Below are 15,957 nucleotides of genomic sequence, written 5' to 3'. Positions count from 1 at the left end.
ATATAATTAACAATAATGTGTATACGTGTGATCGTGTACTTAAGAGTAATGAGTGTTATTTGGTTGATGACTTGCCGTTAGAACCGCTGACCATCGATCGGATACTAAAGAGAGTAACGCTAGAGTTGTAAACTTACGCGAAAAAAAAAACAAAAAAAAAGAAAAAGAGATTAGCAATGCTGTGACGAGAAACGATTTCTTATCGCGGGAATGTTGAACTTCGACGGATGTGTGAATTAACTTGACGTCGAATTCGTAAACGCGTCGCGACCATCGAGATATTATGCGGTGTCAACGCACTTGTGTGTTACGCGTCCGCACTCGATATATCTCTCTTTTTCCCCCACAAGCATATCGAATTGTACGCAACATTTGACGATTAGAACGCGAATCGTCACTCTTGCGAGTAAAAATAAAACACAAAATATCAACCATCGGATACTTCCGAGGCTTGTTCGAATCTTTTGCGCGAAGAAACGTACCGAAGAGAGCGAAATTAATTAAATTTAGCGCGTCTCGCGTTTTGTGCGAAACACGCTAAGCTTGTTTGTAATTACGCGCAGTTGTTGTTCAACAACTGCGCGTAATTACAACAAAATACGACTCGAATAAAATAACGATGTTCATCGCAGTGTGTGTTCGCGTGTGTGTATGTATGTGTGAGAGACGTAGCGATAAGAATAATAAGAATAATAGGAATCTTTTTACTCTCACCTGTGTATCTCTCGACGAGGAGGGAAATTGTATCGACATATCCGATAAAAAAAAGCTATTAGGCAAACACTCGGCATAGATTCGGCCTTGTGCAGAGATATTGAATAATTCATTAACTCTATTTACATACGTAAGCTAAAATATAACGAACTACTTGTCTAGGTTAAGGAAAATCGCGAGAAAATTGCGAGAATGATCAAATGATCTTCGAAACTACCGGTAATGATGCCATTAGTAGCGCGATAAAAAAATCACTATATATACATACATATATATATATATATGTATATATATATCAAAATCATTACGCAAGTATATTACAGTTGTTAAATATTGTTGATATTCTTTTCTATCCTTAACCTGGACACACATTTTCAAACGGCGACTATTTTCAATAGAATTGAAATGCTCCCGAAAGAACGTTCCGCAGTCACCTATAATATTCTTTCCCGCATGATTGCAATCACTTGCATAAATTAATAATATTCATCAATTTGAAAAAATGCTCTATAATAGATATATATATATATATATAATATAATATATATATATATAATATTTATGTACCCCTAACGATACTTCTTTACAAAATATCTTTTACGGACGAAAAGCGACACGTCGTCGTAATGCAATTATTGCGTTAATTCTTATAGTGTATAACATGCACTCGACGAAACTCGATTAAAAAATCAAAAAAAGAAAATGAGAGAGACTCCCGCGAAACGTAAACTACTGCCCGTTCTCGCCAACTCGTATATCTTCTTCGTTTTTTATCTGTAGTAATATTAAATTTTTTTCAGCAACTTTAACACACACATATACCACATACCTTTGTTTTAATACTTTCTCGTTCTTCGCTGCGTATAAGTCGCGAACGATTCGTATAGACACGAGATATCGTGAATAATAGTTGTAACAAGCGGATTTTTGTTGAAGCTTGATTGAAAATGATCGACTTCGACAGCTCGTTTTCGATCTTTCGAGCCTATATATTTATCTATATATATATATATATATATTTTTTTTTTATATTTTATTTTTGTCAGCAACTCCGATGCTAATTGACCGTATCGCTCATTCAACGCGCAACGGTTTGTTGTTGTTACGTCTCGGGAGCGAAGATCTCAACAGAGTTGTCGACCTTCTGCGCATTGGAGCGCATCGCTCGTCTCCGCTCCTCAATCATCTGTCGTCGCGCCTGTTCCCTCGCCTCGCGCGCCTTTTTGTTCGCCTCACTGTTCGTGGTCGGTTTCGCTTTGTGAACTGATATAACTCGACGTTTACCGTTCTGTTGCGAAGTCGACGCGGCTTTCTTATCCGGCACGACCTGCAAGCATCATTAATTGTTAACGATATAATCGCGAAAGAATCAAATTTGTATTAACGCGGAAAATCCGAAATAAAGACCGATTCGTCGGTTAATTATTTGAGAGAACGTACCTCTTGCCATTGAGACTTTCTCAGCTTTTCTATCTGATCGAAGAGTTCGTTTACTTGTACGACCTGCAGCATCACCATGTCCCAGAAACCGGCCAGGTCCTCATTTGTCGTCGGAAATTCCTCACCTGGTACCTGATTCTGGAATAAAGATTAGCACACCGGTAATAAAAATATCTCTCGTGGTTTGATAATACAAGTAGAACACGTGTAGAGAGATTATTTCTTACGATGTTCTTCTGACACAATCCTTCGAACTGCTGCATTTTCTGCGAAGTTAACAGTCTGGCTTTTCCCGCGGCTGATCTCAATTTACCAGCCGCTTCTTCTGGCAGTGCAACGGTGTCGCCGCTGGCTAATTCGGCTTCCGCAGACGCGGCCAATGAGAGCAGTCTGTCCGTTTCTTGTTTCAACAACTGAAAACAAAACACATTTCTATAAATTTTTATTCGCCAAAGACATATCTGCATCGTGTGCAAATATATATATATATATATATATATAACATTTTTTCTCCAATCACCTTCATAAAGTAATGGCCGTCTTTCTCTTCCACCTGTTCCGCTTCTTGAGCTTGTTTCAGTATGTTTGTTGAACTAGCGCTAGGTTCCAGCACGGGTAACACCACTTTCGGCGCAGCTGGCTGCTGATCGGGCATACTTTTGCTATTAGCCTCGCGCTTTGGTACGTCGTCTTCTACGGTGATGGGAATTATTCTCGTTACGCTACTTTTTGAATTCGTAGTTGCGGGGGTCTTTTGCTCAGTCTTCTGTGTCACCGGTATTATCCTGAAAATGCAAAATATAAATCTTGTCATCAAAACAAAAACAGCTTTAACCTTCAAACTCGTAAACAATCAATAGACGCCTCACCTTTGTAGAGGCTTTAGTATTTGTTCGGAACCGTCCGTGGGTTTTCTACTACTGACTACGGGCAGCTGTGCTCGAAATTCCGGGCGCAGATGTCGAAGAACAGGCAGATTTTTCAACGACTCTTCGATATTCGCGTTGTCTTGCGAGATTACATTAGTTTTACTGGATTTATTCTCACTAGTGCTAAGCTTGGTGATGCGTTTGAAAAAGAAGCCTTGCGCCAGAGCCCCCGGGCCGTAGAGCCGCTCGACTCGTTGCTGAATAAAGGATTTCTCGCTGCTCGACGAGGTGTTCAATATCTGACTTTCCACCTCCATCGACGACGATCCGTTCAAAATACTGTTATCACTAAATGATGTACTTGAAACTGCAAGGAAGCAAAACAAAAATTTCGAAACGTTTGATTTACAGATTTAAACGTAACAACAAAATTAAAGTTTGTTTTTGACAGTAAAAGAGGAACGTTTCTTACCTTGTTTCGGAGAAGAGAAACTCGAACCGAATGACTTGTTCTGTTGACCGCAGGACATTATCGGCGAGAGCCCGGGGCTGAGTTTGTTAGGAGGGCTTATCCTGATGGGGCTGAGATCGGGAAACGTCGTTTGCAACGGCACTCCCTTATCAACTTCCGAATAGCCCTGGTGACACATGCTAATCGAGCTTCTGTTCCCCACGTACGTCTCGACTTTGCACTCGTCCTTCATGCCGTTCGTGAACCCGTTCTGCCTGTCCATCGCTAGAGGCGATATCGACTGACTCTTAGGCGGATGATGAGATGTCGGAACGATGAGATTCTCGTTGGATCTGCGATTGTGAATAGTTTGTTGCAAACAAAACCGCACGTTTTCCGAAACAAAAAAAAAAAAAAAAAGAGTAAGATCATCAAGATTGTCTCACCGGAAACCTGCAGGACTCGTGTCCCTCGTGATCAGACGCGTGCCCGGACTGCTGTCTCTCGAACGGAATCCTTCCCTCAGTTTGCTGTCGTATCTAGTGATGCCCGAGTAGCCGCTTATGCTACACGCCAATCCCAGATAACTAGGCTTCTTTGCTGCCGTCAGCTGTTCTGGCTCCGGACTGACGCGATAAGCATTGCTGACGTTCAGCGTTTTCTCATCGGGGGTGAGGTGCGACTTCTGCAACGTCTCGTTGCTGCCGTTCGCCAAGTTCTCGGGTGACGACACCGGTTCGCCGTTGCACGACAGATTCAGACTGTGCAATGTCTTTTCGGATATTGAGTCCACGGTGTTCTCTGAAAGAGGAAATTTCAATTTAGACGATTGTAGACGATCTCTCGGACTGAATCGTCAAGCCCAATTTCACACAATTGTAGACGCTACGTCACGATAAAACGCGCAAGATCGTGTCGCGCGCGCGCGCGCGCGTGAGAATTTTGTTCGAATTATTTCAAACAGCAACAAAAAAAGTAGAAACTGCCGCTCTGTTGCAACACGACGGCGAAATTGTAGAGAGAGAAATATATATTTCAGTTGCACACAACTAAATACTCCAACTAACTGTTTTGGTCGCGCATGCAGATTTATACGCGATTCTGACTCACACGTTTCGTACGTTCCGATTGAAACCTACGAGTGTATGTACATACGACTGACGAGACATTCACCTTCGAAAAGCGCTCCCGCCCACGCACTTCACACACGCCAGCTCATGTTAAACGAATCTTATTCACATCGTTGTTCAACACGACCTTATTTTCTACGAGAGAATTAATGGAACGGTTCCAAGCTCGCTTGTTCGTCGAAACAAACGAACTTTCGAGCTTAGTCACACTTCTGAATCACGATCGATCGCAGCAAGTAATGAGATTTCTCTACGCGGAATCCGAGATGAGGAACGATCCGTCGCGCTCGTCGCAGCGACGGATTCTGGAACACTGAGCCGCCTCTCAGAGACTCTCTTCAGAGATTCGTCCGCGCCTTCTTGGCAACGGCGAAGAAAAGAAACGTTGCACTTGGTGCCGCTCGCTTACGGTCTAAATTCGATCGGCATTTTCGAGCGGATAAAAAGCGTCCGCGACCTGCGAGAAGGAATTAGACGGCGAAGAGGAATTGGCAACCGAGGCAACCTTGAAATTTCGACATGAAAATACATTTCGATCGAAGATCCGAAAAAAAAAAAAAAGAATCACGAAAGATTCGCTCCCGATTGCGAAATTTCTAATCATTTGTCAGCGAAAAACTCTTTTTAAGCGAATAAGAAACGAATTAAATAAACAATCATATAAAAAGTGTTTCGATGCTTGGCTAATTTTGTGTTGTCGCGGACGTGTCGTATCGTACGTACGGCTTTTCATTCATTAAAAAAGTTATCTTCGATGATAATTGAAACTGGGTCTGAGAGGATCAGTTTTTAGAAGACGATCCCGTGTTCGTTCAAGCGCATTTCAACGTTTTTCTACGAAATGATTCGCTCGAGCGAGAAAATCGTTCCGTAGAAAAAAATTGAAATGCGTTCGGATCTTCTCGACGCGTCTAATCATTTCTTCGGCCGAGTTCTCGCAGGGAATTCTCTGCAAAAACGATTCCTGAAAGCCAACGTTTTTTCTGTCATTGTAACAAAATCAGGTATCAGAAGAAATCTTTCTAGATATTGTATCCAAAAGTCAATAGTCTAGACGCACAATCTAAGAAATTTGTTAATATCACAATTATATAAAAAAACAAAAAACTAATGTAAGGGTGTGTGTTAACAAATTGTTTTCTTTTGTTTAAATAACACAACGATTTTGTCGAGTGTTCATCGGTTAAATTTCTTAACGTGTTATCTAGCGATCGGGTGTGTCTCTCAATAGCCAACCTGATCGGTCGGACGCGGAGCGGTCGATGTCCAGACTGCAGCTGCCGATGCTCTCCTGGCTAGTCATGTTGGGATGATACCTGGCGCCGATCGCCGCGCCGGCTGATTTGTGATCCGGGTCCAGACGGTGGTAGTTGAGAGGCTGCACGGCTAGCGAGAGCGGTCTAGCGCGTCGGTGCGAGCGGATACCGCCGGCTCCAGGTACCGACGACGTCACCGTCGCCGCGCAGGAGTCGTCGACGTCGTCCAGACCCGCCACCTCGCCACCCCCGCGCGAGGACTGTCCGCTCGCCCGCCGATCCTCGTCCACGCGGTCCTCGTGCACACTGCACAAGACCGGGTCCTTTCTCATCCCGTTGTTCTGTCACGCGTGCGTCAACGCATCCTCGAGCTCGGTACACGGTTACATTCGTACGCACGTGTACGTATATTCTCACTAGCGTGCGATATTTTAAACGCGTGGACAGTTTTATATTTTGTTTTTGTTGCCTTTTTCGAAAAGTGCCGAGTTATCAGAAGTTTTTCAACTGTGGTCGATTAAAAACAAATGAGTAAATTTTTATGAGATTTTAATTTGTCAATCGAGGCATTTAATATCGTCGCATTTTGATCTTCGCGTGTGTTATTCAACTTGGAAAAATTTGGAAAACCCGAGAAAATTAAACAACTCAGAGAAGAACGATCTCGATTGATAATGAGACGTTTTTTTCTTACGGTTATCTTCCCGAGACTTTCCGGACGGAGCGAATGTCGCGTAGCCTCGAGAAGCGACACGAGAAAGCGGCACGGATTATAGCGCGATAAACCGTTGCAACTTCTTTTTGTTTTCAGTAACTGATAAATAAACGCGTCCGCGATTGCTGTTTCTTTCGTTCGTTTGTAACCGACGGAGCTCGGAGAACGTTTTGCGAAAGGAAGCTGGGACCACTTTGCCACGTGAATTATCGATTTCTCGACGGAACCGATGTATTTCGCGCGTGTTAACATCGTTACAGCCGAATCTTATCGGAATTAATGCAAATGATGCAGGAATCTCGAGAACATTAAAAATAGATTTTACAACACAACACGCAGCAATGTCGCTCTCGGTCACGAGAGCTCTCGCATTCGCGAAGATTTCCCCCGAGAATTCTTTTCACGGCGCATTGAACGTCGGCGATGTGTTAACGAACTGCCGATACATGTTCCCCCTCTTGTAATTAACGATATCGACTTCGCGCACACAAGACTGCCGTAAGAGCGATTTTACGTACGTACGTACGTCTTCTCCGACACGGTGAAAACTCCGAGTGGAAAGTTGCGGCACAATAAGCGACCGGATTCATGACTTAACAGAGGGGAAACATCATATACGTTACGAGCGAGCAAATCTCATTAATTTCGCCGTGACTTTCGTATTTCTCTCTGCATGATCAAGACAATAATGAACAAGCCAGCGGTCTGTTTTTATTGCCGCGAGTCACGAAACCGTATTTTCCTCGCGCGCCGTCGCATTATGCACGAAATCGCCGCGTTACTTTTATTCCGTAAATAATTTTTTTATTTTTATTTTTTTATTTTTATTTTTATTTTCACGACGTCTCAAGGTAATAACTTCCAAAACAAAAAGATAATTGACAATCGTACACGCGCGGGGTTGAGAAAGAAAAATAATTTATTCGCTCTCGAGGAAGAAAGTTCATTTGTTTGCGAAGTGGTGCCAGCTTCCGATAATTGCCGCCAATTTTCTCTGGCGAGATAATGCGTGCAAATTATTTCGACACGCATATACAGAATCGTCGACGCACGGTGACGCCTGTGTTAATCATCACACACACACACACGCTAATCGTGCGTAATTCGGGCATAAGGGTCCATTCCGATTGCAGGCTCCATTCGCTTAGCTACACTTTTTTCTCTTTGTGATTTTTAAATAAAACAAAATGCGTATGTATTTACAGTGAAAAAAAAGAATAGAATAGAAACAACACACGAGAGAAGGTGTAGCTAAGAGGAACAAACCGTGTATATACGCAGTACACGAGTGAGCGCAATAAGCGGGGGTGCATCGCCAGACGAAGTGTCATGATCAAACTGCATGCAGTAAAAAAAAAAAAAAAAGACAGATTCGCTCTTACATCAGCGACTAAACTCGTGCGACTCCCGTGGTTTTCGACGTCTTTTGCAAAAAAAAAAACGTACGATATATTGACGCTCACGTCGCACGTTTACTCGTTCATGCAATCGCGACGACGAGTGTGTTCTGTAAAGTACACACACACACGCACACACACACACACACACACGGAAGTGGAGGGAATTCTTTCGATGAGATCGCACATTAAATACAAGATGTACAGCGACTCGGTTTTCAAACTGTTACACACGTACATTATCATATCCGATTTTAGAGTCACACGATTGACAATCGGATAATAAACATGTAAAATACGTACGTTATTATCGCACGAAGTACTTTCCCATACATCAGTTTGTTGCTTTACAAAAAAAAAATCTCTCGGGAAATAACATTAGAGAAAATTATGCGGCAGCGAGATAAATAAATTTTCGTCGACGTTTTTTTTTTTTTTACGACGCGTCGTTTCGCTCCGCCGGAAAAATTCCGTCGGATTCCATTCGCGCGCGTAATGTGTGCACAAAACCCGACGCTCATAAGAGATTGAAGAAACGAGTCGCGCCAAGTGAGTGCACGTATGGCGTGGTGAGTGTATTGTACAATATTTACGGTGCGGAAATCGACATAATTGCGAGAGTTAACGGTTAAGGTGCATCGTGCGGCCAAAGCAAACCCTAAAGGTGTGCACAAGGTGAACGAATCATGCTCGACGATCGCCGATGACGATAATCGATAATGATGATGATGATGATGGTGATGGTGATACGTAGAGTCTGTGTGTGATACGCGTGGACACGCTCGCTCATTGTACTTACGAACAACACTGGGTGTTGGAAAATGTCAGAGTGTTATTTTATGCGATTCCAGAGAGAATCCCGATGTAAGATGATGCTGACCTCGCAGATATTCGAACGGATCTCTCGTCTCTATTTCATCAATTTCGCTCGTCCGCAAATTCCATCAGATCGCGCCCGCACACACAAAGCAATTACAACACACACACTGCGTCGTTGCGGTGCGCCGCGGTTAATGAATCCCCACGATGGAAAACAAATTTACATCTTCCGATGAGAAACGCTCAGAGTGAAAGACAAGACGGATGACAAAGAGACGCGCAACAAGTTAATAGGACGACACACGCGTTGATTTAGTACTGATGATAATGAACACGTTAGAACACCATACACATCGGATATCAATTAATAAATGTCACATGTGATATATATATATATACCGTGTTATCTTCCAATAAAAACGTCATGCATCGAGAAAACAAAACTGTAACGCACATAAAGATCAACGTCAGATCAAAATTCGGAAAAAATTTCGTACAACTTGAAAAGAAGCTTCGAAGGGGGGAAGGGAGAAAAACACAATTTCGCGTTTCAACCCTTTCGCAAAACACGTTTCTCTGCCTACCTTCGCCGCCAATGTTTCCAGAGGAGGAACTTGGAGACATTCTTTTTCGCTACCGGATTCACCGTGTACGTGCCGCTTTCGATTTTCAGCGGCATCCTTCGGCCGCGAACGCGTCACACGTTTGCGGATCGCACCGACGACGACGACGACGTGGGATCGCCGCGAGCCGATATATCGATCGCAAGACGATCTGCGAATACCGTCAAAAGGGATGATATTGCACGCGCATTACTTACTCGCCGCGCGTATTTCTCACACGGCGATAGCCGTGATCGTTGAAATATGCGATTACAAACGGTGTTGCGTTCGTGCGTGAGAGCTAGTATCTTATAAAGTGTATATATACACGTCTGTATTCTTTTTAATTAGAGTAATTTAAAACAAGTTTATATTTTCTTTCTAAGATTATTACCCAGCAGTTTTGTCAATACGTTTTCACGAGCGCGTTGCACGCTTCGTGTCGGTCGCTTTTGTGGAAAAGATATACCGCGGTTTCACCTATGCCGATCACACCGTCGATCCGTCTATTTCCGATCGATCGAAGATTGCGCGCGGCTCAAGTTGCAATTTTTCTTTTTTCTTTTCTTTTCTTTTTTTTTTTTTTTATTTTTACGTCGCACCCTTTGCCGCCGCGACACGCTCGCGAGCACGTTTCTAGGATGACTAGTTGCCGAGGACTGGCATTCCCCAATCTTGTCTCTCTTTACCGCGACTCTCTCTCTCAACGCATCCTCCTTTTCTCTCTTCCTCCGGCTTCTCCTTCTCTCTCTCTCTCTCTCTCTCTCTCTCTCTCTTTTGCTCCCCCCAATCCTTCGCCTTTCCAGCCGGTCTCTTTATCTTTCCCCGAGTTGCGGGTATTTTTGGAACACTCAAAAAACCACGATGGCACACGGTGCCGCTTTCTCCCGTCATCTCGCTGCTCTCTTCTTCTGTTTCTCAGTCTCTCTCTCTCTCTCTTTCTCCCTGTTTCTCTCTCTTTGCGCGGATATTAACGCGTGAACGAATGTGGAAGGGCACACGAATTTAAAGGGGATGATGAGCGGGAAGTCGACTGGTATATACGCACGTGCTCGGCACGCGCGCGCGCACTCTGAAGAGATGTTTCAAAGGCAGCTTTATTCGCGTAATTCGCGAGAAATCTTTTCGCGAATCTCGATATATCTTTCTTTCTCTCTCTCTTTCTCTCGATGTAACAAAGAACTTTCCGGTACAACAAAATCAAAAATATTTTGAAAATTAGCGCGTCAACATCTCGAAATTATTTGCAATTCAGGATTGAAAAATGAATATAATTTTTCAATGCAAAACTGTTCGTTAACAAACACGGACGTTGCGTCTTCAAAAGGAAACGTTCGAAAACAGCTGAAATTTTACGTGCGGACGAGCGAGTAAGCGTCGCGCAAGTTGCTCTCTGGCTGGGGGCTAATAACCCCTTTGGGTTTCTGTCATCGTGGTCTTTTACGGACCGTTAATCCGTAAGCGCTTTTATGACCGGTGTAATAGTTTCTCGTCGGGGTTGCGCGAGACGTTCGTCGCGAAACCCGATCCGGTAACACGTTCATCCGCGCGTATATGCAAAAAGCTGTCGCGGTTTGTGTTTTGCAATTCGATATAATTTATCTGCCCCTAAAATCGAAATTTTCCAGAGAAACGTCGAAGATTTTACGCACACGAGACGTTCGTGCGACACGCGAGCTATAAGTCAGCAATAAAAATCGAAATTTACGGCACGTCCTAAACTTCGAGGCGAACAAAGTCTTCGTCTAGATTGCAACGTGTCGGCTTTGATATATGAAGAACGAAAACAAAACAAAAAAACTGAAATTTATGTTCAATCTTTTAAATCTTTGGCGTAAAAAAATAACAAGACGTGAAAAAAAAAAACTGCTCTTAAATTTCTCCCGAAAAATATATCCTCGATCTTCCCATAACGGGGGAAAGGGGTAAGTAAACTCGAACGGAGACAGAAAAAACACGTGACACAAGAGGGTAAATTCCGTTTTCTCCCTCCCGAAGTGTTATGGTGAACAAACAAACCGCAATCGTGGGATCATCACTTCCTGTCTTCCGTAATGCCGGATAATCCGAGGGTTTCCCTGTATCATTATTCTATTTCGGGAGGTGCGGTGTTTTCGGTTAGATTTACGAGCTCGGTAATTGAAACCGACAGGATGTCGTCGAAAGAGAGAGAGAGAGAGAGAGAGAGAGGAATCGGTATCTTCGCCGCACGAACGGGCTTGCCGGTTCGTTTGCAGCGAACGTCACACAAAATGTCAGCAACTCTCGCGCTAACGACCCGAAGAAGGTGGTCGAATCGCGGGACCACCGTAATTTCACGGATTCTTTTGTCACGAACAAACGACGCTTGATCACGAGGATAGCGCCGAGGAGGCGGGAGAACGTCATCGCGCTCTTCTTACTCTCGCCGAAAGATTTATGAGACTTCGGAGCATCAACCCGAAATGCGGGACCGCCTGCGAGAGAGATTACGCGCTATCGAACGAGAGTTCCTCGATCCTTGTGTACACTCCTATATATGTGGTTCCTTCTTTTCTGTCACGACGCTCGCCCGAATGATCTTCGATCACGAAGATCGCAAACGAACTGGCGTATCGACGGGAACAAAAATCCTCGTGATTTCGTAAGTATAAATAATATTTACAACCCCGATCAGATTTTTATTCGCGCCTTTAAATCCATGGAGTCATTGTCACGTCAATCAATTTTCATATAAATTAAAATACAAATGTGATATTAAATAAATAAGATGTGAGAGATGGCTCCAAAATTTCAATAAACAGTAATGTTGAGAAAGGCCGTTAGGAGCAGACATAGTTGTTGGTGTGTTTGTGGTTTATTGTGAGTTAGAAATACAAAAACAGTAAACGTTTCGACGGTGGAGTTCGGTTTTTTTCAATACAAATTAAATAAGGGTAGGAAACAAATATCTGTAATTGTGTAAGAGTGTGAAATTGATAAAAATTTCACGACACATCCACATTGACCATAAAACTGCAACATATTTTCTCATAGTAAGTCACGTGTAATTTTTCAATAATATTTCCATCAAACTTGCGGTTTATACAATCACAGATATTTGTTTCCAGCCCTTATTTAATTTGTATTGAAAAAGACCGAAATCCACGGTCGAAACGTCTGCTGTTTTCGTATTTCTAACTTACAATAAACTATACAAACCAACACAGCAACAACTGAATCTGCATCTAACGGCCTTTCTCAACGTTACTGTTTATTAAATAAATATACGTCGCACTTAGCAAACGTCGATCAATGTAATAATTTACGTACCGTTGATCGACGATTATATTTGTGGTATACGCGTGACTGAGCAAAAGTCCGCGTGGAAAAATACGTATAAGAGACACAAATAAAGTCTGGTTGAATGCATGAATAGCGTGAAACAAGAGCTGCCGTCTGGGAATGCAGAGGGAATGCGTATAGCTGCGAATTCAAATGCAATATGGTGCGCTTCGTGTGTTCGCTCGCTCACACAACGAACGTCGACGAAACGGGCTAATTAACCAACGACTTTTACATCACTTCGATGTAATCGAAAGCATTGTGAACGACGTAAATCTCTCTAGAAATCTCTCTCTCTCGTCGCGCATGACCCGAATGCAAAATACCGTATGTTGTTCTTCTCGTCTCGTTTCGTTTCCGAGACAAGTGCATCGACACGAGAGTTTTCACACTCAAAAGCATTTTCGAACAAACTGAGCTTTGTTTCGTGGAAAATGAAAAAAAAAAATCAAAATCAAAATCAAAATATTATTCGAGGTAATCACAAAATCGTGATTACAATTCCGTAAAAAAAAGTTTTGGAAAAAAATAAAAGAATTAAAATTAGCTAAATTAAAGTAAAAATTCGACGTCGCGGTTGAAAGCTCGCGTGGCATATTAAATTACGAAATGAACGGTAAATCGTGAGAGGGACCGGCCTAAAATAGCGAGTCACTGTTGCGACTAGACAGTTCGAGCAGACCGGTAGATTAGATCCGTTTTTCCGATTTACGTTCATATCCAACGAAGAAAATGCTACGACTACAGCGCAAAATATAAAAAAAAGAAATTTATAAAAAATTAAATCTTTTTAGACTCGACAATTGCTCGTATAGGTGTGCGATTTCATCGTTTCGACTGCGCGTCGACCGCAAAAGTAGCGTTTCTGTTCAATTATATTTTGCGCTATGCGGCAAAGTTTCCGTTTCGCAAATTCCTTGGGCGCGCGAGATATTTCCTCTCGTTTTCTAAAAATCATCGGACGAACCTCACCGCAAGCATTCGGAGGTAAGTGACACCGGGTAAACTCTCTCCCGCGTCTATATATAAACGAAAATAAACCAGAGTGACATTTGAACTATACTCTCACTGTCGCCCCTCCTCGTGCGACAAGCCAAAAGAGAAACGCAGAGAAGAAGAGCGTGCGGGAAGGGACAGTCCCGACGATAGTCTGAGAAAAATTGTGTCAGCTAAATCAAGAGAGAGGCGCCTCCCTTCGCGTGCTTGCTCTCTCGTCTTCTCTGTGTTTTCTGTTCTTTTTTATTGTTTTTTTTTTTTTTTTTTCTATAACAACCCGATAATTTTCGCCCGCGTGTAAATTATCACATTCATCCCGCGAGGTTCAAGGAAGAATCAAGTGCTCCGCTCCTCGCGGAAATGTTGAAGGGCATCAATGATTCATTCGTTGAACGCGTGTGACGTGACTTGTAATTACGACATTACAATGTCGTCAGCGTAGCACCGCATCCCAAGCAGAACAAGATATCATAGCGCGCGATCGCAAAAAAAAAAAAAAAAAAGCGCGGTTATGCAAATGTTTTTCCGGTCGATGCGATCATTTTCCCGGATATTCCTGCGGATATATCACAAGTGCGATATTTAAAACAGAGTATTTTTTTTCTTCATCGTGTTCGAAGTGACAAACGCGCCTGACGGCTAGTAGAAAAAATTTCCCGATGACATTGTCACCGGAGGAAGTGCAAGAGATGCACGTAAAAGGTGGCACGTGTGCGTCGCGTCGCGTCGCGCGACGGAAGGTTGCATACCAGGTGGCAAAGAAAGGAAAGACCTCGATCGAAGTCCGTAAACGAAGAGCGCGATAGCTTTTAGAAACTTCGCGCCACACCCGAGAGAAGTTGTTAGGGTTCAAAATTTGACGTCGCGTCGTTTCGTTGTGCGAGATCGCATCGCTCGCTTTAACTGCGCGTCATCAATCTATGTGGCCTTAATTAAAGAGACAATTTCCATAAATACGCGACCATTAGCGCAAACTGTCATTACGCCTCTGCGATCGCAAAAGAGTATACGCGCGTTGCACAACTCTCTTTGCGATCAATTTCATTGCGTTTTTATGCATGTTAAGATTTTCTTATAATTCGACTCGGGGACAATCGGAGAGAGAAGTTTTTTTTTTTTTTTAACGAGACCCATAGTTTACTAAACCGAGCGTGGGCTGGCGTACTAACGAGGCAATAAAGAGTCACTTCAACTTCTGTATTTTAAACGAAAGTTATCGCGTTGATTGCGCGCCGCGTGTATTCAAGTATACGCGAAAAGGAGAGAAAGAGAGAGAGAGAGAGAGAAAGAGAGCATCTCGTTTTTCCGGTTCTATAAGACTGCATTTGCGAATCGTGTCAAGGTTGCTCTCCTCCGCGCAGAAACCGGCGGAATTTAATTTTCCGCGATTTTAATTACGAAAGAAAAAAAACACCACGCGGAAAAATGGAGGAAAAAAGAGATTTCCATGACGGGCGCGCCTCAATTTTATTCGTTCGCATACACACAACCGTCCGACGTCGCGCATGAATAAAAATGAAGGCGAAACGAATGCGCAAAGCGTCGACGCGACGACGAAAAACATTCCGACGTCGTTGACTCACAATGAGCTTCGACGATTATTCGGCGATGTCGAAAGCTTCGTCGCGATCGGAGTCTGCCTCTGTGCAAACGCTTCATCCGGGAACACAATCGTAGCGTGAAACGCCCGCACTTTATTCGATGCATTTATGGTAAAACGAACGAAGAAAGAAAGAGAGAAACGGTCGAAGCTAAAAGACGGCGTGAACTCATCGGTTATTTTTCGTGACTCCCACAGAACAAACTACTACTTCCGGCGGCGGTAATTTCGTTGGTGTGCAACGAAGTCACGGTAAACGTAGTGACATAATCGATAAGTGAGGATAATTTTTTTGTCATTAAATCCTCGAGGGCATTAAAACCTCGCACAAGATCAAATTCTTTCGACTCACTTATCTTCTGATCCGTTTTTTCATCATTTTTGTTTTACAAATTTTCTGCTGAAGCAAAGTTAATCCCTCAATTAAATTTCTCATTGCTACGCTCCATATATCTCGCTGAAGCGGCGCGCAAGAAGTTTTATTACGATGGCATGACATAGGAATAGACGAATGCATGAGACTGCGTGCATCTGTGTCGTTCTAGAGTGGCTGTGTGCTACATTACAAGTGCAATCGGATACACGATCGGTCATTCTATCGAAACGTGAAAATAGCGTGGAGCTGTAGAAACGATACGAGTTGCTTTTTTTTTTTTTTTTTTTTT

At 43.1% G+C, this 15,957-nt stretch overlaps 1 protein-coding gene across 1 annotated transcript in view; it reads right to left on the bottom strand.

Annotated features, from left to right (window-relative positions):
* Window positions 1-16: 16 nt before the first annotated feature.
* The window catches only part of LOC109857989 (probable GPI-anchored adhesin-like protein PGA55), a 29,610-nt gene continuing 13,669 nt past the window's right edge, over window positions 17-15,957 (bottom strand). The window contains exons 6-13 of the mRNA XM_020434821.1: window positions 5,841-6,166; window positions 3,921-4,275; window positions 3,496-3,827; window positions 3,024-3,390; window positions 2,675-2,939; window positions 2,382-2,567; window positions 2,155-2,292; window positions 17-2,041 (exon numbers count right to left, since the gene is read on the bottom strand). Of these exons, the coding sequence (XP_020290410.1) occupies window positions 1,817-2,041; window positions 2,155-2,292; window positions 2,382-2,567; window positions 2,675-2,939; window positions 3,024-3,390; window positions 3,496-3,827; window positions 3,921-4,275; window positions 5,841-6,166 (2,194 nt within the window). The 3' untranslated portion in view covers window positions 17-1,816. The remainder of the gene's footprint in view (window positions 2,042-2,154; window positions 2,293-2,381; window positions 2,568-2,674; window positions 2,940-3,023; window positions 3,391-3,495; window positions 3,828-3,920; window positions 4,276-5,840; window positions 6,167-15,957) is intronic.

This window comes from Pseudomyrmex gracilis, unplaced genomic scaffold (genome assembly GCF_002006095.1).
Source record: "Pseudomyrmex gracilis isolate BER0280 unplaced genomic scaffold, ASM200609v1 scaffold_180, whole genome shotgun sequence".
NCBI classification, from domain to species: domain Eukaryota; kingdom Metazoa; phylum Arthropoda; class Insecta; order Hymenoptera; family Formicidae; genus Pseudomyrmex; species Pseudomyrmex gracilis.
This window is presented reverse-complemented; position numbering and strand designations above follow the sequence as displayed.